Source organism: Aulostomus chinensis, chromosome 13 (genome assembly GCF_037954235.1).
Source record: "Aulostomus chinensis isolate RoL2024-O1b breed Wild chromosome 13, RoL_Achi_v1.0, whole genome shotgun sequence".
NCBI lineage: Eukaryota > Metazoa > Chordata > Actinopteri > Syngnathiformes > Aulostomidae > Aulostomus > Aulostomus chinensis.
In genome coordinates this window covers 22,112,075-22,134,769 of record NC_141332.1, presented here as the reverse complement: position 1 = coordinate 22,134,769, position 22,695 = coordinate 22,112,075, and the positions used below count along the sequence as shown (strand labels likewise).

At 42.8% G+C, this 22,695-nt stretch overlaps 3 protein-coding genes across 14 annotated transcripts in view; 1 reads left to right on the top strand and 2 right to left on the bottom strand.

The window, feature by feature from the left end:
- The window catches only part of maea (macrophage erythroblast attacher, E3 ubiquitin ligase), a 79,997-nt gene extending 79,129 nt beyond the window's left edge, over positions 1–868 (bottom strand). For 2 of the 5 annotated variants that reach the window (XM_086222104.1, XM_086222105.1), the window contains exon 1: positions 726–868. The gene's annotated coding sequence lies outside the window, so the exon portion shown is untranslated. Of the gene's footprint in view, positions 1–177; positions 216–725 lie in introns of those variants that run through there. The other 3 variants (XM_086222108.1, XM_086222109.1, XM_086222107.1) reach the window with 2 other exon arrangements.
- On the top strand, positions 195–8,719 carry rnf212 (ring finger protein 212). 8 transcript variants are annotated; one of them, XM_086222112.1, is made up of 15 exons: positions 195–331; positions 454–518; positions 709–825; positions 1,426–1,487; positions 1,593–1,667; positions 1,831–1,887; positions 2,124–2,182; positions 2,255–2,314; positions 2,778–2,842; positions 2,923–2,973; positions 3,888–3,948; positions 4,969–5,011; positions 5,154–5,208; positions 5,898–5,970; positions 6,367–8,713. In XM_086222112.1, the coding sequence occupies exons 3-15, from the start codon at positions 717–719 to the stop codon at positions 6,467–6,469; spliced, it is 873 nt and encodes a 290-aa protein (XP_086078238.1). In that variant the 5' UTR covers positions 195–331; positions 454–518; positions 709–716; the 3' UTR covers positions 6,470–8,713. The 8 variants fall into 8 exon arrangements, with proteins under 8 accessions (XP_086078238.1, XP_086078246.1, XP_086078243.1 ...); XM_086222120.1 differs by lacking the exon at positions 5,898–5,970 and having other exon boundaries at positions 6,367–8,719; XM_086222117.1 differs by lacking the exon at positions 2,923–2,973 and having other exon boundaries at positions 6,367–8,712.
- A 6,371-nt stretch (positions 8,720–15,090) lies between these two features.
- The window catches only part of fgfrl1a (fibroblast growth factor receptor like 1a), a 68,154-nt gene continuing 60,549 nt past the window's right edge, over positions 15,091–22,695 (bottom strand). The window contains exons 6-8 of the mRNA XM_086222097.1: positions 21,979–22,151; positions 21,018–21,198; positions 15,091–20,489 (exon numbers count right to left, since the gene is read on the bottom strand). Coding sequence (XP_086078223.1) covers positions 20,062–20,489; positions 21,018–21,198; positions 21,979–22,151 — 782 coding nt within the window. The 3' untranslated portion in view covers positions 15,091–20,061. The remainder of the gene's footprint in view (positions 20,490–21,017; positions 21,199–21,978; positions 22,152–22,695) is intronic.

The following is a 22,695-nucleotide window of genomic DNA, read 5'->3' as shown; positions in this document are numbered from 1 at the left end:
CCTTAATTTGTGTTTCGGTATCTGGATGTTTTACATCTTGTTTACACAACAACATATTCAGTTTATAAATAAAATACTACATCTTTATACTCATTAGGAGTACGAGCCTCCAAGCAACTTACCTCGCGGAGTAAAAATAAATAAATACATAAGTAAAATAAACGCATTTTCACCAACCTTATTTCAGCTCCAAAATTCGCGAGAACCACAGTTACACGGCTGCTCAACTCGCAGCTAACACGTTAGCGAGCTAACGGTTAGCTTACGTCTTGCTAATCGATGACGTCGTTGTGTGTTGCTGGCCAACATTTTGAGTAGAAAAATATAAAAGGTGGGTGAAAAACCTGATGTCTGAATAATTAGTTCGGGAAAAGGGGAAAGGTCACGACAGTAATGGTAACTTGGTTTTAGATAACAATACAGTCAGTTGATGATACAATTATCAAATTTCAGGTTTCTTAGACGTTGCTAAATCCCATTTCGCCTCATTCCTACGGATTTACGCCACCCAACGTCAGGTAACATAATAAATCTATCTTCTGTGTGAGTGACTTAATTACAAACTTATCAACGTGTGGAACTGGCCAAATTTGCAGAGGTTTTTAAAGATGTGACAGCTAGCAGCGCTGCTACTCAGCTAAAACCACTGACTAAAGACTAGCAGTTAGCAAGATGTGAAGCTGGTAAACACAGGGCTCTGTTTTGCAGGTGTTCAAATGTCTTACTGGATCTGCTGCAACTCCTGCTTTCTCGCCCCAAGCACTGACCGGAAATTGGCTATTACTACCTGCGGCCATGTCATCTGCAGTGTGTGCTATCAGACAGGTAGATAAAGGCTGAGTTCACTAACAGGTGATGCTGTTTGCGTCGTTGTGTTGCACAGGAGGACACAACTGCAGGAATTACACAACTGTCAGGATAGGTGAGAGGCAGCGTGAGTGAACAGAGACATCTGTTGGACTTCATGTGTCACTGCAGAGCTGATTTCTGAATTTGAGAGTTAAATCTGTCTGTATTAACCAAGCCTTCTCACACATCCAAGCACTTAAACAACCCCCCCCCCCCCACACACACACACACACACCTATAGTTGTATGCCATATATTCATAGTTGTTTGTCATATTTCTATATTCCAGGGGGTGGTATTGTCACATTTGGTTTTATCAGACCCGTACTATTAAAGTACACAGGGAAGACTTCCATTCTCTTTCATTTTTATTTTTAAATTAACATAACATCTGATATGATGTCCTGTCGACTGTGACTGGTCTTAATTTTGGTTCCACAGTTGAATTTACTTTGTATGAGTTGAGCCGCAGAGCTTTTGGATCTGGATGTCCTCGTTTTAAAGCATGGAAATGGACATATTTGTGCTCTGCACTGTAGAGTATATTGTATGTATATTACTGTGACTTTTCTTTCAGGTAAGCCAGGCGAATGTTTAATATGCAATGCCAAATGTCAAGTATCTCCTCTCACTGACAAAGTAAGCATATTACATGTTGCTTTTCATTACAATGGCATCTTCTAGAGGCTGGTTTTGCATGGAACAACACCAGACTTGTGGTAAACAGACATGTCTTTGTTTCAGAGCAGCGCTGAGGTGAAGGCCCTGTTCTCCGACATCAACGTCGTGGCAGCCAAACATCTCACAGAAATTGGCAAAGTTTGGTCATTTTCTTGCTTCACATCTGATCCAACAGATGTTTAATTACGATATGACATAATAGCGTGTGGATGCAAATCTTAAATCATTCTTTTCAAGATATATTTACCCGAAACCTTTATTTCAGACCTAATTTTGCTCTCTTCCTTCTCTCTCTCTCCAGGTTATCATGTTCCAGGCTCGACATCAAAAACGGCTGCTGACTTACTACCAGAAACGGGTGAGATGCTGAGAGCCTGAGAGGTTGAGAGGTCTATCTTACTGTTGCGGACATTTGTTTGTGTGTTTCTTTGACGGTTGACCTTCTTTGATTTGGCACTTATTGAACTTTATTTTTGACATTCAGTGCTATTCTGAAATCTCCCCCCCTCCCCCCCCCGGCTCTGCTAATGTCCCTGTAAATGCTTTTGATGATATCATCTCATTTGCCTAAATGATGCGTTTCAATAATTGCAGAATGAAAAACTTGAGGAGGTGTTTATCAAGATGAAGCAAGAAATGCAGCAGATGACAAAGTAAGTCCAACCGGTCATTTTCAGGATGTTTTTTTTTTTTAAGTTTCTTTATTTTCTTTTTGCCTGTTGTAGGAAGCTGACTGATCAGAGCGTCTACATCAATAGACTGGAATACTCTCTTCAGCATCAGAGGTGATCCAGTTTTATTTACTCACATGTCCTTGCTTGTCTGCAGCCGTTACTCTATCAGTTCTAAACAATTCCAGAAATAAGATTACCTAACATATCAGTCATTTCTGTTCCTCCTGTCCTCCATCCTCTCTCAGCCCTCATCTTCTCTACACAGGATGAGCACAGTCAGATTATATTCTTTTCTACATGTAAGCGTTATAGAAGACTAAATGATGTCTAGAGGTCGTTAAACCTGCGGTGATTTGTAGCCAAATGCTGGTTTGTGTTTTCTTTGGGACTGGAATGGTAAATCAGTCCGAGTATTTTCAACTAGCTGGCTGCTACACCTCCTTCTACACTAGGTGTCACTCACACACATCTATTCTGAGACCCTTGATGGAAGGACCTCAGTAGAAGAAGGCCAGCAAAGCTATCTCTGTCCGTCTAATTCACACCATTTGCTGTACTCGTTGTTCTTATTCAGTTCCAAAGCTTCTTCTGGGTCTCAGATGAGCCACAGTTCCCACACAGCACATGGACAAAAGACAGGTAAACAACCTCATAATCATATGCAACGTTTGTATCGGCCAATGTGTTCGGCTGTTTATTGATGTGTTTGTCACTCACAGATAAAATGCACAAGTCAGAACAGAATTATTTTATTGGCCCCGGAGAGATTGGTAAGAAAGATTAGAAATGATGGTAAAATAGGTTAGACGTATGTAAAATCACATGTTTGTTGTACGAAAAATAATACAAGTAAATATGAAATAATCGAATAATGTGCCTCATACTTAATCGGGAAATATCCATATTCAATAAGTATACAGCTATCATTCACAAATGAGAATGATGTTCTACAAGCTGTGTACACTTGTCATGACTGTTGCGGTCCAAGCTGCTGATGAGGTCGTGTACTGTGCACTGCCGAAAGACGGACAATCGTCAACACCGTGTGACTCACCGTCAAGTCCGAGTTGAACCAGATCAAGTCAAGACCAAGTCAAGAATGAGACTAAAAACACAAACCATACCAGCCAGTGATATTCATGTTGTTCATCGTGAGTCACTGGGACACTTTCACACTTCAACTCAGCATGTAGGCACCTGGATTATGAGAACAATCAATTGTAAAAGGAAGAGGAAAGAATTTAAGTTGGTCCGATGAAAATCTGATATAATGGAAGAAATACTGTGGCTGGACTCATGGACAAGACGGGGCTGCAGTAATACAGCTCTGTGCACCATTAGGTAAATGAATACTCGGACTGCATCCGCTTTCAGTTCCACATCAGTGGGTTAGGAAGTCGAGCCTGTGTTACAGCTCCCACCTCAAGTCTCCGTGAGACACACTGATAAGGAAATGCAGTCAGGCACAGTGGCAGGAAGAAAAAAGCAGGCTAATTCAGCGCCTTTTGATGTATGTAACAAGGCCAGAAACTTGAGTGAAAATGCTCTGATACGGCCTCCTCAAAGTTTGAATGTTCTCATCATTGAGAGCTCTATATTTATAGATGAATAGCTAATATTTCTCCATCGTTAAGAGGATCCAGTGACTGCTAATGCTGTTTTATTGCTTCGTGTTTGCCTTCAGTCCTACAGATCCCATATAATTCCCCCGTGAGTCTTTCAAGACATTCCTCCGCACTGAATGTGTGAGTATTAACCCTTTCACGCGTATCACTGTATCTCCTCACATGATCGGCCTTCTCTCTCAATCGGTTCATCTTTGATTTGCCCTCTCCTCACCCCCGCTCATGCTTTTCTCGACGTCTCACTCTGCCTCTGACCTCATCAGACGGAGTTAATGTAGCCTGCATTTCACAGTACAAACAAGTTGAATCCAGGTTTCAGCCTCGATGCCTTATGTGCTTTAGCCACTGTAGAACTTTGCCCTGCCCTGCGGCTATCTACACACACATACACACACACACACCTGAATAAGCTAAGCTTTGCTTGGGTTTAGTCATGAATCCCTATTGGGTTACCGAGATACCGTTGTCACAGGATTGATCAAGTGCTTAAGTTTAATAGTGTAAATGTTGTTTTATCCCCGGCGATTTTAGAGGAGGGGATAAAACACCAAGGTGGAGGAGGGCACAGGCGACAGTTGATATTAAACCCAAACATTCCTGAGGAATTTGTGATTTTGAGTGAGGGAGGGTGAAATTTAATTAACGGTTGTAATAGATGTAATGTGTAAGTACTTTGCAGAGCGCGTAACTATTTAACTGAATTTTACATTTTTCCAGTTTCTGCTTATGGTGATCCTACAAAATCCACAAGTTTCATGTAGGGAAGCCTCAGTTGTTGTTTTTTTTGCATGGATGCTCATGCTTTGTCGATTGTTTTCAATCCAAAAATCTTGATTCTACAAGTCTCTAATTACAGATCATCATTAATTGTAATACTAATCTTGGAATCATTCTTCTGTGGAGCAAGAAAACATGCTTGTGGCTTCTAAGATGGGAATCTTTAGCAGTTGTGGCTTGTATAATGATTAATGATCATATGGTTGATCTTTTAACAGGTGGTGGTGGTGGTGGTGGTCGGGGGGGGGGGGGGTGTTGTCTCTTTTCAAGTGAACGTGTCATAATAGCACATGCTGCATAGCCCAGTTTTGAATGACATTGTTATTGCGGTGTTAAAGTAAAGACTCATCTCCTGTCCAACAGTGCTGAAAACATGGAGGTGGATGACGGGAGTGTGTTCAGGAAAGTGAGTCAAAAATGATAATAAAAAAATTATAGATGGGCTTTGTCGAGAATTTACAACATCAACATGTTAGGTTGAAAAGGGGCTGATAGAGCACTCCAGTGAATGTTATGATATGTTGTGATGTTCTGTCTCTACTCATCAGCCTGTCACCGTCCCCAGACTGTCATTAATCAGTCCCCCACAAGACGGCCGAATGGGTATGTGCTCCGCTTTCCACTAAACCTTGTTCCGATAGAACATTCTGCTGGGTCAAACTACTGCCCGGGACTTTGAATCTGTTTTCGTCTCAGTGTCATCCCTCTGCATGGAGCAGAACACTAGTAAATTCAGGATGAGTGGTCTGCTAAATGTGAATACACACAACCCATTTAAGGCGCGCGTTATGCTCCCTAGGATATAACACAAACAAATCTGGCTGAGGCTCTCTCTCCCTGCTAACAGTGTTGCATAAATGAATGAGGTCTCACACAGAAACAGAGCTAATGACACCGAAATCATCTTGCAATTCAGCCTTGTTTGGGGATTATAGGCTGTCGACCACCTACAGTGATTAAACTAACCCAGATGTTGCCTGTTATATTTGGGATTGCGTCTGCTGCTGAATCATGTCACTTCAATTCCACAAATGATTACTTATTTGAGACTTTAAACATACCTTCACCCAGACAGTGTATTTTTCTTTTATGTCCACACAAATAGGTTCCTTAGGCCTTTTTGTCCTTCTGCATGTGACTCCAGAATACAGAGAAGAATCTGAGCGTGCGGTGTATCTCTTATCATATGTTAACCTTGACCCTGACATATCTAATGCAGTGTTCAAAACTCATCATTCTTCACTGGAGTCGTGTCGAGGGTTAACAGTGAATCTGTTGGGTGTTGTGTTTAGGTACCATCCCTCACAGGTCGTCCAGCCAAAACACACTGGCCACAGTCCACTCAGCATGCTCAGCCACAGTCAGGTGACTTTCAGCACGCCCATTATTTCATGCAGGTTCAGTCAAACTTCCACAGGTGTCAACTGAACATTCACACAATGGGCAAATTGGCCTCACAGGCACGAGTGTGTAAATTAATATTTCGATTGTATAATTAGCACAGTGGATGGACTTTTCCTGCATACATTTTCTTGATAAAGGCAGCTTTATTGTCAATGCGTGTTGTGTTTTCAGTGAAAGATTTATTCAGTTGAGTGCTGAACAGCCGCAATAAAACGGAGCCATTGCATTTTAGAAGTCCCATCATAGCAGGCTCACTGAACCAAGCTTTCACGAGCCAAACGGGTCTACTGCTGATGTTTGCAACAGAATGACGAATTCACGGTTGTCTTCTCAACACTTTGCTCTCTCCTCTCCTAGTCGTTTTCAGGAAATGAGTCCTGGGTGGAAGTCCCCCCTCTTCAAACCTGCCCACCCCTTCAGACACTCCTCTGCGTCCTCGCTGGTTTTCCCTCCTCCGTAACGAGCAACAACAATGGTGTTAAACTCTGTGTTGTTTATTGATTGATTGATTGATTAAACTCAGCCTCTTGGGTGCTGAATTGCAACTTTAAACCAGTTACACTGATAATACGATGTCAGAAGTTGTTGTTTTTTTTCTGTTGAATGAAATATATTGAATTTGAAATTGTTTTGTTTTGGTTTGTTTCTGGGTGTTTTTTTTTTTGTTAGTTCTTCCACCAACCTTTCAGATGAAACCTTGGTACTGTTGTTTCTCTGGCTGGTATGCAGACTCTGGTTTTTACGTGGTTATCTAGCAAAGTCATTAATCACTTACAGAGACGACTACTCATTTCAACCAACAGCTTTTGGCTAGAGGCACAATTTGACGTGATGCTTATGGTGCCATGCCAACACTGGAGTGGCCACAAAGAGAAAAAAAAAAAAATATATATATATATATATATTTGAGGGCATGAGACACAAATTGTTCTTTCAGTTGAATTAATGTGTGGCCACAAGATATAACATGTTCACTTAATATAAGGGAATTAAACTGAGGGAACAAGTTTCATCAGGTAGCCATGCACAACTCCAATTGAGGGGAGAAGACATGCCAAAAAAACAAAACCCTCTCAGTAGCCACTCCAGGGGTCGGAAATCACCTGTTAAGTTTACAGACATGTACTGGGATTATTCTAACAAAAAGAAGTCATTTATTGTACTTTATAAATTAACAGGGTGAAGCTCCAGAAGGCCTTTGGGCAACAGCAGTTAACAGCTCTCAACTCAGTGGTTCGGCTCTGTGGTTTTGGCTTGCTGCATGTGACGTCTGACTTGTGATTTCACCTTAAAATCTGTAACAAAACAGCTGCAAGTGAAGACGAGGAAAGTGTAACTACTATATAGAAACATGATATCACCTGAAGTCATGGCGGCGGGGAAAAGCTGATGCGGTGAAGCGGGTGGCGGGGACGTCCTGATGCGCTCAGACATGTCGATTCTCTACTTGTCGACCTGCGTTCTTTTTCCTCTATTGTCTGTGGTTGTCAGGGTGGTGAATGGTGTCTATTGAAGAGGGCTCAGGTGTGACTGTGTGTTTGGTGTGTGCACGCTATGAAGGCACTTACTAGCATGTGTGTGTTTGTGTGTGTGTGCGTGCGTGTGTGTGATTTAAGGGTATTGTCGAGAATCAGTAGGCCTGATCTTCCTTTGTGCTTCAGTGGGATTTGAAGTCGTTTCCTGTTTTTTAAAGGTCCACTTAGAGAGAAACGGCTCCCTGAGGCAGATGAAGCTGTCATGGTGTCACACACTGACAAGGAGAAGACTAAATCACAATAATCTCTCCCTCATGTTCACACACACCGGGTCAGTTCTGGTGTACCTATCACACTCACATCAAAAATATGTCTGACACTTTTTGTTTTCTTCAGTCCCACTATTGGGTTTTTCCCTCACACACAAATGCATTCTCCCTCCCTCATTTTATCTCTACGCTCTCTTTCTCACTCTCTCACACACACACACACACACACACACACACACACACACACACACATACACAAATAAACACACACCCCTGTATAGCTCCAGGCTGTACAAATGAGCCCTGCCACTTCAGAGAGCTAAAGAAAACTATTCTGATGTCAGTAGTAATTATTCAGCAGCGTGTTCCCACAGCTTGTCCATCCCTCCCTTTTTCTCTCTTCATCATTTCTCTTCGAAAGCTTCTCACTTAATCTGATCCAGATTTTACACTTTGTCACTCAGAATTCCAGTGTGCAAGTGTGTATTCCCCTCTAGGCAAGACATGACATGAACTAAATGATTTCACACCGGAGCTATTTGTCTTTGTGGAGGCCGACAGCGTGTAATCACTGATGTCCATCCCCTGAGCTGTTTACTAATATTTAGCTTGAAAAGTGTGATGGCTGATGAAGACCTATTGGAGGTTCATTTTCAAAATGATTTCATCTATTAGTACCGTGCATGTGCTTTCACTCCTAGTCATGTTTTTTTTGTTTTTTTTGTGAATGAGCCACCAAACTAGAAGTCTCTGTTGTGATTAACCACTCAAGTGCCTCCCAGTGAGCTGTGGTGAAACACTGAGGTGTCAATGTGAGGTCAGATGATGAACCAGATATCAACGATAAAGCAGCTCAGTACAAAACCTCCTTTTCCTGATTTGCTTTTTTTTTTTTATAGGAAATACTTGAGAGGTTTAACCCTGCCTGGAAAACCATAGTTTTGCTGTTTCTTCTATGTATATAATAATATAAATCTAAATTAAAAAAAACAACAACAAACAACAGATCAGAGTTTTCAACTGGTTTTTCCCCCCCCCCCCAGCAAATGTAAAGCAAAACCCCAGTTCTTCCACTGCAGGGGAAGAGATTTTGGAATGAGGTGTATTTAATGACTTTGGAGTTGATTTTACGATTGCTTGAAGCGGCTTCATTTGGACATTCTTGGTTCTTTCATTCTCCTTTAAAATTGTGCTGCCACATCAATTCTGCAATGATTGCCCTCTTCTAGACTTCCCGCTGTGGGCCAGATGTGAAATAACAGTGGTTTTAAAAAAAAGGAAAAAGATAAAACATTTTTTCTCTATCAAAGACTTAAGTTTTTCTTCAAAAGGCAAACCCCTCAATTTGTCGAAGATTGCGAGCATTTTTCATATTGTGGTGTATTTTGATGTAGAGGCAGTGGTGGTGGTGTTGGTGGTGCAGTGGTCAGCACTGTCACCTCCAGCACAGGATCTTTCTGTGTGAGTTTCCATGTTCTCCCTGTTCCTGTGTGGGTTCTCTCTGGTACTCCAGCTTCCTCCCACAGTCCAAAGACATCAAGAGGGGATGAGGCTGATTGATACTCTAAATTGACCGTAGGTGTGGCTGTGAGTGTGAATGGTTGTCTGTCTCTATGTGCTGGCCCTGTGATGGACTGGCGACCCGTCCAGGGTGAACCCCACCTCTCGCCCAAAGGCTGCTGGGATAGGCTCCACCCACCCACCCCCACCATCCTTGACAGGACAAGTGGTAGAAAATGGATGGATGGATGGTTTTTGATGTAGAAAAACAATGCTTTACATACTGCATACTAGGAAAAATAATTGTCACATTTTATATCTACATACAGTCGTGGTTCTCCACCCTGGTTTGATGAATCTAAACATTTCCTACAGTGGATGATGGCAGAAACCTGACATTAAATAGATCTGCCTGTAGATGGTAGTATCGTATATCTCAGACTTATTTTTCTATAGCCTCACAATGCATTCCTCCAGTGTGTGTGTGTGTGTGTGTGTGTGTGCAGGTCACAGCTGCCACTGATAAGGATGGGGGACAGTCAAGACAAACACACACAGTCATGCCTCCGTCCCTTCAGAGGAGTTCATATTGACTGAGATTAATTTCTAAGATTTTCTACCTAAATGATGACCAATAATTGCCTAACACAAATCCATATTAAATAACAAATATATGAAACAGTGGGCAGCATGGCTCAGAGGTAGAGTGGCCATCTGGCAACCAATGGGTCGCTGGTTCAATCCTCACTTCCCCCGGTGACCATGTCCAAGTATCCTTGAGCAAGAGACTGAGCCCCTAAATGCTCCTGATGGCCTTGTGATGGACAGGCGACCCGTTCAGGGTGAACCCCGCCTCTCGCCCGATGTCAGCTGGGATTGGCTGCAGCCCCCCTCCCCCCATCTCAATGGACAAGTGGTAGAGAAAATTGATGGACTGATGAAATAGTGATACATGCACTACCCTTGCCTTCATTTTAAACAAGCAAAAAGCAGTCCAATGGAATGGAATGTTTTATACTGGCGACCCATCCAGGGTGAACCCCGCCTCTCACCCCAAAGCTGCTGGGATAGGCTCCAGCCCCCCCGCCACGACCCTTAACAGGATAAGCAGTAGAAAATGGATGGATGGATAGAATGATTTATACGCACTTCGTCCCTCAAAAGTTGAGGCGAGGCCCCGCGATGTGAATGATACAGAGGACTACCTCGTACGTACAGTACACACACGAACACACACTAACACACACACGAACACACACTGACATACAAGTTTGTTCAGTTTCAGATGAAGATGAATAGGGGAGGTTTAAAAGCCAAAGAGGAACAGGTGAGGATGGTGGAGTGGGACCCCTCATTCTCTTCAAGAGGCCTTCATCCACATATGTGCATGTGTGCACACATACAGTACACACACACCCACACACACACACAAGCATACCACATGTGAGGGCAGGCAAGCCGCTGCCTTTCAGGGGGCCTGGCCTCCAACTGTCCTATGCATACTTGAGTGATGTCAGCATGGCTGTGGAAAGATTCCTTTCCTGTCATACACATACAGTATGAATAAACACACATGCATGCACACACACACACACACACACACACACACACACACACGTATACACAAAAGTACAACATCACTATCAAACACAATATGATTCATTGAAACACCAAGTCTTTTTTTTTAAACTTTTTTCTCAAACAAATATATTACCATTGGTTCTTATATAACTTACACTGATTATGACTTTCTTCTATGCTTTTTTTCCTGTACACACACACACACACACACACACACACACACACACACACACTTGGCAGGATATGTGGGGAGAAAAAGGGGCCGAAAGACAACACCAAGATTAGGAGGCTTTTGTCACGGCTCTGTGACAGACTTTAAAGGCCTTGGCTCTCTTCCCCTCTGCCAGATTTCTTTCTTTTCTCACCCTGTCTGTCCACATCCCTCTCTTTTAACAGAAGGGTAGGTAAACATCGGGTACAGAGGGGACGGAGCAAGCGAGAAATGGAAGAAGGGAGGTATTGGTGGAAGAAGGATGGAGGCCTCCTGTTGCCCCCTTTCAGCCTCTTTTTTGTGCTTTTGTTTTTCTAGGGTTAGTGGTGGCTTTGTGGCCGTGTGGAGGATGAGCGGAGAGGGAGAGCTATGCAAACAGAAGAGCGCCTCAGTGCCAGCCAGGTGTCCGTGTTTTTCCACATCTGTGTGAGTGTGTGCACGTGTGTGTCGGCATGCATCCCACCTGTAGCTGGATGCATGTTTAATATGAACTTAATAAAAAAAAAAGTGGAATTGTCTTTCCCAGGTATACCACATATATACGCTTCTTCCTCGAGTGTGTGTGCATGCATGGGTGGGTGTGTGTGTTAGTGTGCGAGCTCTTCATGGTTACTGACTCCATTCACCTGAGCGGTCCTTTCACACTGAAAAGGCAGTTGCCGATAAAAAGCACTTTGGACAGCTTCTCTTCATCACCAACCGCAGCTGCTGTTGACTCAAGCGCCCAGGAATCTCCTCTATGGATTCACACCCTTTTAACCGGCCAACCGCACACCAGAACCCACGCCAAGTGAGCAAAAGGTCCTGCAAGACCACAAGGTCTAAAGGAGTAAACATTTGCCCGGGCAATTGACAAGACAAGACTCAAAATAAAGACTTTTTATTGCCTTACAGAGTAAGAACATCCCATTACCCTTCGCTGTGGTGGATTCTTTACCTGAAAAGAAACGCTAGTTAACGTCATGCAGAAGGCGTCAAGCCAACAAGCAGGAAGACAAAATGTGGTCACTGCTTGGTTCCTAGGGATCACTTGGTATAAATATACTTATTGTGTTTCTTATATGGATGCCCATCACTCCACAAATCCCCCAAAATCCCATTTAATAAAGTCACTCAACAATGCTCGAATAATTTCTGCTTATTCATGACGGTTACAATAAGAAGTACAGGACAGAGGTTCAAGGCTTCAGATCTGAGGTTTATATTCTCATCGTTATAAGTTCATAAAATGAAGAATTGATGTACATTTACTGTGTACAAGCAATAGAAATACAGGGTTTCTACCATAACGGTTGTCCTGGCTTAAACTCACCATATAGGAAATATACATTTTTGATGTAAAACTGACCGTAAGTAAACACTAGAATATTTTGATAGTTATTTTGAGGATTTTTGTGGCATAGTAACATGTGTTGTAATCACTGCGTTCATGTGTTTTATCTCTCAATTAAGAACCACAGAAGTTTTGTGAGATAAAAACCACCGGATTCAATTACTGTTTCTTTGCCTTATGTTAATAATAATAATAATAATAATAATAATAATAATAATAATAATAATAATAAAAATTCAATAACTCCTTGCCAATGAAGGCTCCCACAGAAGCCACCATGAAATATTATGATAGTTTAAAATCATATTGGCACTTTATTAAAGTACCTTTCCAACAGAAACGAGCTCAGATTATTTCTCCCAGATTAATGTCAAATATAAGCAAAAACAAAAAGGTTCTTTTTTTCGTCTCATTTGGCTTCTATGAGGTCAAATAAAGGCTTTAACAACATTAATGTTAATAAGAAGACACCATCTTATTAATGGTGCTGAATGACTGCAAAACAAATCAGAAGTAAATGATGAGTACTGCTTTGTTTCTGGTTTCCAAGAGACAACCTGGACGTACCACAGACAGGAGTGACTCAAGGAGATGTGAGGTTCTCTTCTTCCTGTTCTGCTAATTCCTCTTCAGTCTTATTCAACATTTTCACACTCGTCACTGATCTCCTCATCTCATCACCTCAGAGAAACGATGAGCTCAACACATCTGTCGGCAGCTCCGCTCTGTCACTCTCCTCCTTCTTTTTCCTCCTCCTTCTGTCTTCTGTCTCCATCCTCCTCCTCCCTCCAAGTCATAGAAGATAGCCAGAACAAAAAAGGAGGAGGAAGGAGCTAATCTCTCAGATAAGGGAAGAATGAGAGTTGAATGTCAAGGACTGAAACACCCCGGGAAAGTCTCACACACACACACACACACACACACACCCTTTCCTTATATCTTTGTGAGGACTTTCATTAACGTAATACATTCCCTAACCCTAACCATCTGAACTGACTGCCTGACCCTAACCTTGACCCTAAACCTAACCTGAACCCGATTCTAACCTCGCCACGAAAACCGAGTCTTGACCCTCAAACGTGAAACTTTGAAGATGTGAGGACCGGCTAGAATGTCCTTACTCTGTTGGTTAAATAGGTATTCTAGTCCTCAATATGTAGCAAGTACAACACACACACACACACACACACACACACACACACACACACACACACACACACACACACACACACTCAAATTATTTGCTCAGTATCAGCTCTGTTGTTTCCTCCTCTTATCTCACACACACACACACAAAAAATGTCCAGGGTGTTTTTCACAGCTTTCCATCTTAAACTCTCTATTTCTATTTATTTATCACACACACTGACACTTTCCAGATGCATGGAAACCCAAAAAATCCCTAGGATTTGTAAATTCCCGGATTAAGACGTAGTCGCGCGCAGCCGTTGGCTTTGCTTAGAATTCCAAACCGCACATTCCGTTGAGGCGGTTTACATCTATTGTTTCTTTTCTTAGATTTACTTTTCTTTCACCTCCATTTCCAGTATTCCTGCAGCTCCCTGCTCAGTCTCAGAACTACAGTTAAAGAACTGTTCTCAAGCTGTTCACGAGATATTGTGTTCATTTGAAGGGAGGCTGATCTTTGAGCTTCAACCCCCCATTTTTTTTCTTCCAGGTCATCCCTGTGGACATTCGAGCCAAATTTGAGGCAACTCTCTCAAGGTGTTCCAGAGACATCCTCAAACGTCTTCATCGGGGTGTCAAAGGCTGAAGGAGCATCAAGCAACCGTTTGGCAGGTAACGTAAAACTAGGTAGCGCTGGAGAACGCGTACTTCCCGTCTGTAAATCTCCGCTAGGTGGCGCTTTATTCCACACACAAAACTTGTTTTCTAAAAGTCTGGAAAACATCTGACAATTTAGAGTCTGGTTTAGGGCTTTGTGTTTTATAATAAAACAAAAAAATGTGACTCCCCCGATATTAAACCCTTTTTAACAAAATCTGACAGTCTCTTCCCAGTTAGCCTTTAATGAGGTCTTGGTAACGGTGTTAGAAAACCTGTCCTTGTGCCCCCCCCCCCCCCCCCCACCACAAAAGAAACAATTCCAAACGTTCCAAAAGTAGGAAAAGTAGGGATGTGATGGATGATCGATGCTGCAGGGATGCACTCCAATGCACAAAAGCAGTTGGAGTGCAGAGTACAAGTATTCAACTTCAGCTCATGTTTCACAGAGAAGTCAAAACACAAAAACACCAAGCAGAGCGACACCCAAACACGCCCCCCCCCCCCCCCCCCCCCAGAACAATACTGTTTGGCTCTCGTGTCCTGCCCCTCTTGCCCCCTTTGCCATTCTCAACGCTCTTGCCCCATCCTTTCAGCAGTGTTTTCTTTCAACATCTTCCCCTCCAAAATGAGTCAGAGAGAGAGAGAGAGAGTGGGAGAGGGAGAGAGAGAGAGAGAGGGAGAGGGAGAGAGAGAGACTGGGCCTTCACACCCTCCATCTGCACGCAACGCTTGTTCATCCGTCATCTCTCCAGATAGACACGATGACAGACGGAACACCGGCTGCAGCTCGCACAACTGAGGGGCTACAACTATTTAGAGGACCTTCGCTTACAGAGACAATCCCATGGTGCTGTGGGCTGTTGTGCTGGACTGTGACAGAGAGAGAGAGAGGTGTGTGTGTGTGAGTGTGTGTGTGTGGGGGGGGGGGATCCATGCTTGCATATATATGATATTCAACAACTAACACAATAATTCAACAGAATGAACTTTTCTTTAATGGCACCAGTAACATGATTAACACGGGAAAAGACATTTTTGACCTAAATGACTGTACAAGATTGTCGGTACAACGATTATCAATAAAATTTTGTATATTCTGTCAGCACGTATAAATACAGTATCTTACAATGACATGAACATGGTATTTGCTACATAACTTACATGATGACTATAACAATATCCACTCATGCAGTATAATGCCCAATTATATGAAAATAAAAACACAAGAATAAATTAGAAATGCACTTTTGAGTCTTGAGACAATTTAGGATTTACAATGTTTTGTGGCCAAATATGTTGCTAGGCTACGGCTACTCTATGGTCCAAAGCATTCTCACTAAATTATCTAAAGTTCATTTTTTTTCTTTCTTTCTTTCTTTTTTTTTTTTAAACGCTAACTTCACTTCATGTTCATACCAGTGGTTAAGTGCACACATACACAGTCTGTCTATTGGCAGTCCATTAGCTTTGACACATGAAACATACGAGGGTTCAACGAGACGGTCACTCAGGTAAGGAAGTCAATGAAAACAGAGCAGTTAAAGAGAGTCTCTGGTGAATGTTTGGCAGCTTTTACACTAAAACGACAACAGGGAAAGGGGACGAAAGACGTGTCCAACAGAAAACACTGAAGTCAAGTTTGGAGCTGACAAAGGTGTATAAAAATGCTGTCTTCCTCTGGTACTGGCCGTGATAAGACTCCTTCTTATTCTGCTTTAATTTAGTGCGTTACATGGAGGAAGCTGACAGGGAATCTGCTTGACGGATGAACAAGGAGGTGGAGGTGTATCGCATTGACCTGAGAAAATAAAACCCCGGATTTTGTTTTTTAAGTGAAGTTTTTTTTTTTTTTTTTTTAATGAAAATTTGTGGGGCGGCACGGTGGTGCAGTGGTCAGCACTGTCGCCTCACAGCAAGAAGGTTCTGGGTTCGAGCCCTGACTGGAGCACAGGATCTTTCTGTGTGGAGTCTCCATGTTCTCCATGTTCCTGTGTGGGTTCTCTCTGGTACTCCGGCTTCCTCCCACAGTCCAAAGACATCAAGAGGGGACGAGGCTGATTGATACTCTAAATTGACTGTAGGTGTGGCTGTGAGTGTGAATGGTTGTATGTCTCTATGTGTTGGCCCTGCGATGGACTGGTGACCCGTCCAGGGTGAACCCCGCCTCTCGCCTGAAGGCTGCTGGGATAGGCTCCACCCCCCCCCCGTGACCCTTGACAGGAATAAGCGGAAGAAAATGGATGGATGGAGAAATCAGCGCCGTTGTTTCGAATTAACAACATATACCTTTTACTTTGAAAAGACTGCTTACTTGGTTCACTCAGGTGAAGTATCTAAGGAAGCCCCCCCCCCCATGAAGAACATACAGAAAAACAGATTTTTTTTAGTTCTTGAATGCAACACCCTACCGTAAATACAAACAAGACTTGCTTTGTTAACGTAAACGTCAGTGTGAACCTCACCGGCGTATCGAGGTTTTCTGCAGGCTCCAAGCTGCATCAGTGAGTAAAATCCTCCTACGATCTACACACTTCCTCCAAGAACTTCATGAAGGGAAAAGAAAGTAGTTTGATAAGCAGTTGCTTTCTTGTTTTTTTTTTCTTCTAAACATATGATATTACTTGCATATACAAACAGAAGTATGGGAGTTATCAAGTTGAGTGTAAATTTTCCTGCCAGAATTTAAAAACATTCATCGTGCCCACGTGTGAAACTGTAGCGACCACAATTTAATAGATGGCCGCCCGTCACGTGGTTATTTTAACACCCCCTTGTAAAGTTGTCACTCTGCTATTTTGGATGTTATAAAGAGAGTCTGCAGAAGTGAACGCTGTTCTCATGTGAATACGAACTACACGGCAAAAAGGATTGCATTTGCTTTTTATATCTTTCGAAACATCTGGACAGAATTCTGCTGGGGTTTCTTTCAAAGAGCGCTAAAACCGAAATTGTATCTCAGGATCACTTGCACAGCCTCGTTGTCACAAAGGATCAACAAAATGGACACCTGAGAAAGAGCAAAATTCCTGATTTTTGGGTCAATCTAGCTCTAAATTTCCCCCAAAATCTTCCAGAAGACCCACGGAGGAAAAAAACCAAAACAGATATTTGACCCAAAAAGTGCAATTAGCCTTCCTGACTCACCGTTAGCTGCCCCGATCTCACGAAGACATTTTTTCCACCTTGCATGACTTCTCGGTGAGTCCAGTATTCAGAAAACTTCAGCCACATACTTTTAGCTTCAAGCTAACAGAGCCCGCTTATAACAGCAGTTTGCTTGGGTGAAAACTGTGATCGTCTGCAGGACGTGAGAGTTTGTGAGACAAGCTTCCAGCGTTAAACATGTGGCAGGACCTTTCTGAACTGAGTCACTAAGTAGTCATGCAGGGGAGGAAATCTGCCTCGGTGAGATCAAGATACCTAACAGTGAGTCACTGAAAGGCAAAAAGCAGGTTTTTTTAGGTGAAGTATCATTTCAACCACGACTGTGACTTGTGTTCTTTCTTTCAGCAGTTGCAGTTTTAAATGGATCTTCAGAATTAGGATTTGAATACAAGGGAAAAATAATCTTAAGAGCTTAAAAAATAATAATAAGAAGAAGCTTTTTTTTCTTCTGCTTTACTCAGACCAGCTGTTGATGACCTGCTTCACACTTTAAAGGCGCTACACACCCACCACAGGTGTTTCTAGTTTGGCTGATTAGGCGTCTGCTCAGGATGAAGCCGGGAGGAACTAAGAATATTCCCTTTGCCAAACTCATTAGCGAGACAGATGAAGGTTTTTCACGCTAAAAGGAGAGTGGAGGAAAACACAGAGGCACGCAGCTGTGAGAGGAAGAAAAATCAGCCTAAATAAATGTCACCTGCGGAGGTATCTTAAGAGTACACGGCGGCTCTAACGTGGCAACTTGTTGAAATAAAACAGTGGAGTAAGGGCTAAAACACACATCTCATTCACAACACCTCAGAAGTCAGTTAAACTGGCAAATCTGCAGCCGATCAAACATTCCAGATACGTTCCTGGATTTCCTCGAAGCACATATAAATACACCCCCCATACAAGTGAATTCCATCTGTTGCTAGTTTGTGGATATTGTCATACATGCCAATGATCCAAGACTTTCTCCAGAATATACTGTATGGCTTTAATGTTAAAATATTATTGATAAAAATACTATCGGATTCAGTTCTGAGTTGATTGATCCTACAGAATATTTAAGGGCGCTTTCACCTCTTTAGTCCAATCAAATCAAACTGAAAATGATACATTTGGTTCAAATTCAAGTGAACCAAATACGGGGGAGCAGAGCTGGAAATGTTCTCACATGCATTCTTCAAACGAGTCAAAAATGAAGCACTGGAATATGTAAACTCTTTAGCCAGGAAGTAGCAAACCCTCCTCAGTCCTCTCCCGTCACATTACCTGTCTTTTCTGCTTACATCTGACCAAATGTCGCTCATGGAGAGCTCATGACCTTGAGGTTTTTAGTTGGCATTCTTTGTCTGGATCTGATCAGGGTCAGTTGTGCTCTCACAGCAATCAAACCCCCACTAAAGGTTATTTTTGGATGGCATAAGAGTACAATTACTGCTTTAATAAGTACCGACCTGTAGGAGTGGTTGAACGACACCATGGTTGGAGTAAAACGGACTAAACTCAAGGTTTTTCTTAAGAGATCTATTTTGTGCATGAGGTCGACAGATGGCCCTGCAGGTGAGAAGGTAGCCCTTTGACTTTAGTTTATTTGATGAAAAAAAAACTAAACAACAACCTTGGAACAAACCATCCGTGAGCAGAGGAACTGCCGCAAAACTGTTCACTTACACTCCAGAGGAGAGTTGAGGTTCTACCCCCGTAGATTTCAGAAAAGATGAAAAAGAATCAGTCACTTATCCAATGATCCACTCGCAATCCAGGAGATCTGGAAACGGCTTTTCAAGCGCACAGTTTTACACCACAGTGTTGTTGATGTTGGCTAAAGAGGTCTTACACGAGGACAAATCCTTCATCCGTGTCACACTCTCTCCTCTCAACTCAATGGGCGTCAAAAAAAGACGTGACGTAACACCGGAAACGACGATGCTCTCCAGGAAGTAAAGGGTCAGAAGGTGTAGCAGACATAAGGGATGTGTGCTGTGATGAGCCCTTTTTTTTCACACAGTACCCAGATAGCAGCTGGACATTTATCAGAGAGGCTGCCAGCCTGCTAGAAACAGCAACTAGCAGCCTTCTTTCTTTGCCGAGGGTGTGGATACAGTGGAGTTTGTCTTGATTTGTGGCTCAGTTGGGCTGACGCCTGAGATATACTCTGGAATTAAGCTATTACATTACACACAAAATATATTGTTCTTTATAGATTACCCAGAATGAAGACGCATGCTAAATGCCATATAATCATATTCCACTATATACAGGAGTAGCTATATTTGGTGCCTTGTAGGGTGAGTGAGCTGCATTTCCACCGTTACTGAGGAGGTTGTGGTTGGGTCGAAAAAGACCAGAGATGTAAATTCTACAGGACCAGCGTGGTTGTGTTACCTTGGAGCTGCAGCATTCACTCTTGTTATAACAATGGTTTCAACATAACAAAAACACTTAGGGATTCTTCTCTCAGATCGGCGTAACGTTAGGGATCTTTGCAAACCACTTCTGTCTACTCTTCCTTTACATTCTTCATTGTTTTTTGGGTTTAAAGACGTCCATGTGTTGACAATAATGTGGCTGCAGCAGAATGAGGAAGAGCTGCGTGATCCCATGTTTCCGTATAGAAATCTGCGTGATCACTGGCATGTGGCTTCCCTTGTTCTGGGCTCTGTAGTCAGTGAGAATGTTGTGGCATGCATGCACAGGAACGTGTTCATGTAAGAGCTGGTGGGGGAACGCCAAAGCTTGCTGCTAACACTGGTAGTGAATATGCTGGTGCTGGTGCACTTTCCCATCCACGTGTGAATGTGTGTGTGTGTGTATATCGGTGTAGATCTTAGGGTAGACCTTAGGAGCCAGCGTAGCTCCCCCCTGGGCCAGGAGAAGCTGCTGATGGGCGATGTAATCCTCATAAGAAAGACAATCTTTATCGCCGCTGGCTGGCTGAGCGGGGAGAGTTGGGCAGGCTCGATCACGACTGGCTGCTGGGAGACGCTGAGCAGCGGGAAGAGCAGAGGGGGATGAAGAAGATGAAGAGGAGCAGGTGCGTTTGGACTGACAAAACCAGAGGAGGGCAGTGCCTAAGATGAAGGCGACGCCTGCTGGTATTCCAATAATGACGGGCCAGGGGAGGCTCGGGGATGTTGCTGTCAGGACTGGTGTGCTTTGAGGTTTCAGATCTGAGAGAATTGATGACATTAAAGAGAGGAGAAGCCAATTACAACCAGAGAAAACTGACTTTCAGGTGTAGACACCAGGGCTGGGCGATTAAATCTATCAGCTAAAATAATCGTGACTGCGATTTTTGCCACAATCAATACCTCGACTGTCTTTTACTTTTTTTAATTTCTGTTGTATAAAAATCAATTCAAACGTTTCCATTTCAAAACGTGCTGCGAATGTTAGCTGCAGCTGAGCGGGCTTCGTGTAACCGTGACTAGATTTGCTTTTTGCATTTAGCAATATTGCAAATATTGTAATATCGTGCTCAGTTGGCTGAAACTGTCAAAATATCAAGCCTGGTCTGGAGCATCAGAACAACTAACACACAGCCATCTGACGGACTGATGGCATCTGCAGCCATTTCACTGCCTTTATCATCCATGTGATCTGATGCTGCAAAGTGGAGAGGTAAATAAAGCTAATTCTACACAGTTATCTCCTTGTGTGTGTGTGTGTGTATCAATTTCTCCCTCTCTTGGTCTGACCTGGTAGCACAGTGAGGTAGGCGCTCCTGAAGCTGTAGCCCATGGTGTTGGCTCCCAGGCAGATGTACATGCCAGCGTCCTCCTTCTTGGCTCTGGTGATCAGCAGTTTGTTGAGGTAGGAGCCGTCAGGACGGGACCAAACCTCAGCTGTAGGCAGGACCACAAACCGGTGGTCTCCCACCTGAAAAAGGAAAATGGTGAATCCCTTTCTATAAAGCTAAGCTTGTTGGACATCACCAGTGTACTTTAATGGGACTACTTAGGTGGGACCAGCTAGTTTATTAATGTTGTGGGTTCTTGGACCACTTCAAGGCCTGTTTGTGCCCAGCAGCTCTGATGAAGAGGCTGGTAGACCAGGGGCAACTCCTTTCTGCTGGATCCAGTCTGGGGAAGCAAGTTGACTTTCCTCCACTGGTGATCATTCTTACTTGACGGTTTTTAGAAAACATTCTGATTCAATTAATAAAAGAATGTCCGAAAACTTAGAATCTGAAAAAAAAAGGTAAAAGGAACATTCAGAGTCCTGGAGCCATCTTGCATGGACCACTGGCAGAAGATCACTTTGAAAAAGAGAGTTGGTCTGGCTTGGATTTTTCAATTTTGGCAAGTATGGATGAAGTCTAAGGCATTAGACATCAATTTATAATCTGAATTCAGAAGTGACAGAGGCTGGCACTTCAACTGGCCTTTGCTTTGAATCAGCTAGGATAAATACTACAATATTGAGGGATGAGTTAAAAAATCTCTAAACTCAAACTGAGGTGAACACGTTCCCCAGGCAAATTATTCAATCATGAGGAATTTCTTCTCCGCACTTCTGCAATTGGAGACCAAGTCTTTTCTGTTCCTCTTTGTATTATTTATCTGATGAAAACACTCCGATGATGGAATCGTATTTACAATTTTCATGAGTTTTCCTTCAGTTTATGTTGCGTTCATGCAGCAGCTGCTGATGCGTTACCTCTATGGTGGAGTTGAACTTGTCCTCGTCTTCAGGTTCAACTCTTTTAAGCCACTGGATGACTGGTTTGACGTCACTTCGGACTTTACACTGGAACGATGTGGTTCCTCCGTAGTCCACAGTGGTGTTTACTGGGTGGGTACCAGTTAAGATGGGTTTGGAGTTGGTACGCGCTGTGGAGGAACACATAATATTTAATTTAATTTAACACTTAAAAAAATAGAACAAATAGAAAAAGTCACAGCATACAATGGCAATTGTGTAGAGTTGGTAAAGTGACACATTTGTATGTTTTGACCACTTGGGGGTTGCAAGAGTGAAACCTGTTCCCTACATCTACTCCTTTTTCAATTAATTCTGTTATTTAGCTGCATTCCAAAGGTCAGAGGAAAAGTTCAGTGCCGAGCACAGTACAGTCTTTTTTAATGTAAAGGAGCCAAATGAATGAAATCCAACAAATGGAAACAAGCAGCTGAGATAATGTAATACAGTTGGAAATCATTATCTGAACAAATTCTACATATCCAGCACCACATCCTGCATCTCAGCTGAAGAGACACACAGGAGAAAGACAGCGCCCAAAGAAATTCAGTTTAGTCTCGCTATTTATCCGCTAATGCAATGTTACTGGAATCTTTCATGGATCAAGCGAGGATGCAGAAGCTGGAGAAGCTGGTAAATATTGCCACCTAACATGGATCAATGATCATATTTAGG

What these genes read in the sequence shown, in the direction of transcription:
- rnf212 (XM_086222114.1), top strand. Translation starts at nt 717, where the DNA reads ATGTCTTACTGGATCTGCTGCAACTCCTGCTTTCTCGCCCCAAGCACT. An exon ending in ATCTCACAGAAATTGGCAAA is followed by an intron (nt 1,668 to 1,830) that starts GTTTGGTCATTT and finishes CTCTCTCTCCAG; the next exon opens with GTTATCATGTTCCAGGCTCG. An exon ending in AGCACATGGACAAAAGACAG is followed by an intron (nt 2,843 to 2,922) that starts GTAAACAACCTC and finishes TGTCACTCACAG; the next exon opens with ATAAAATGCACAAGTCAGAA.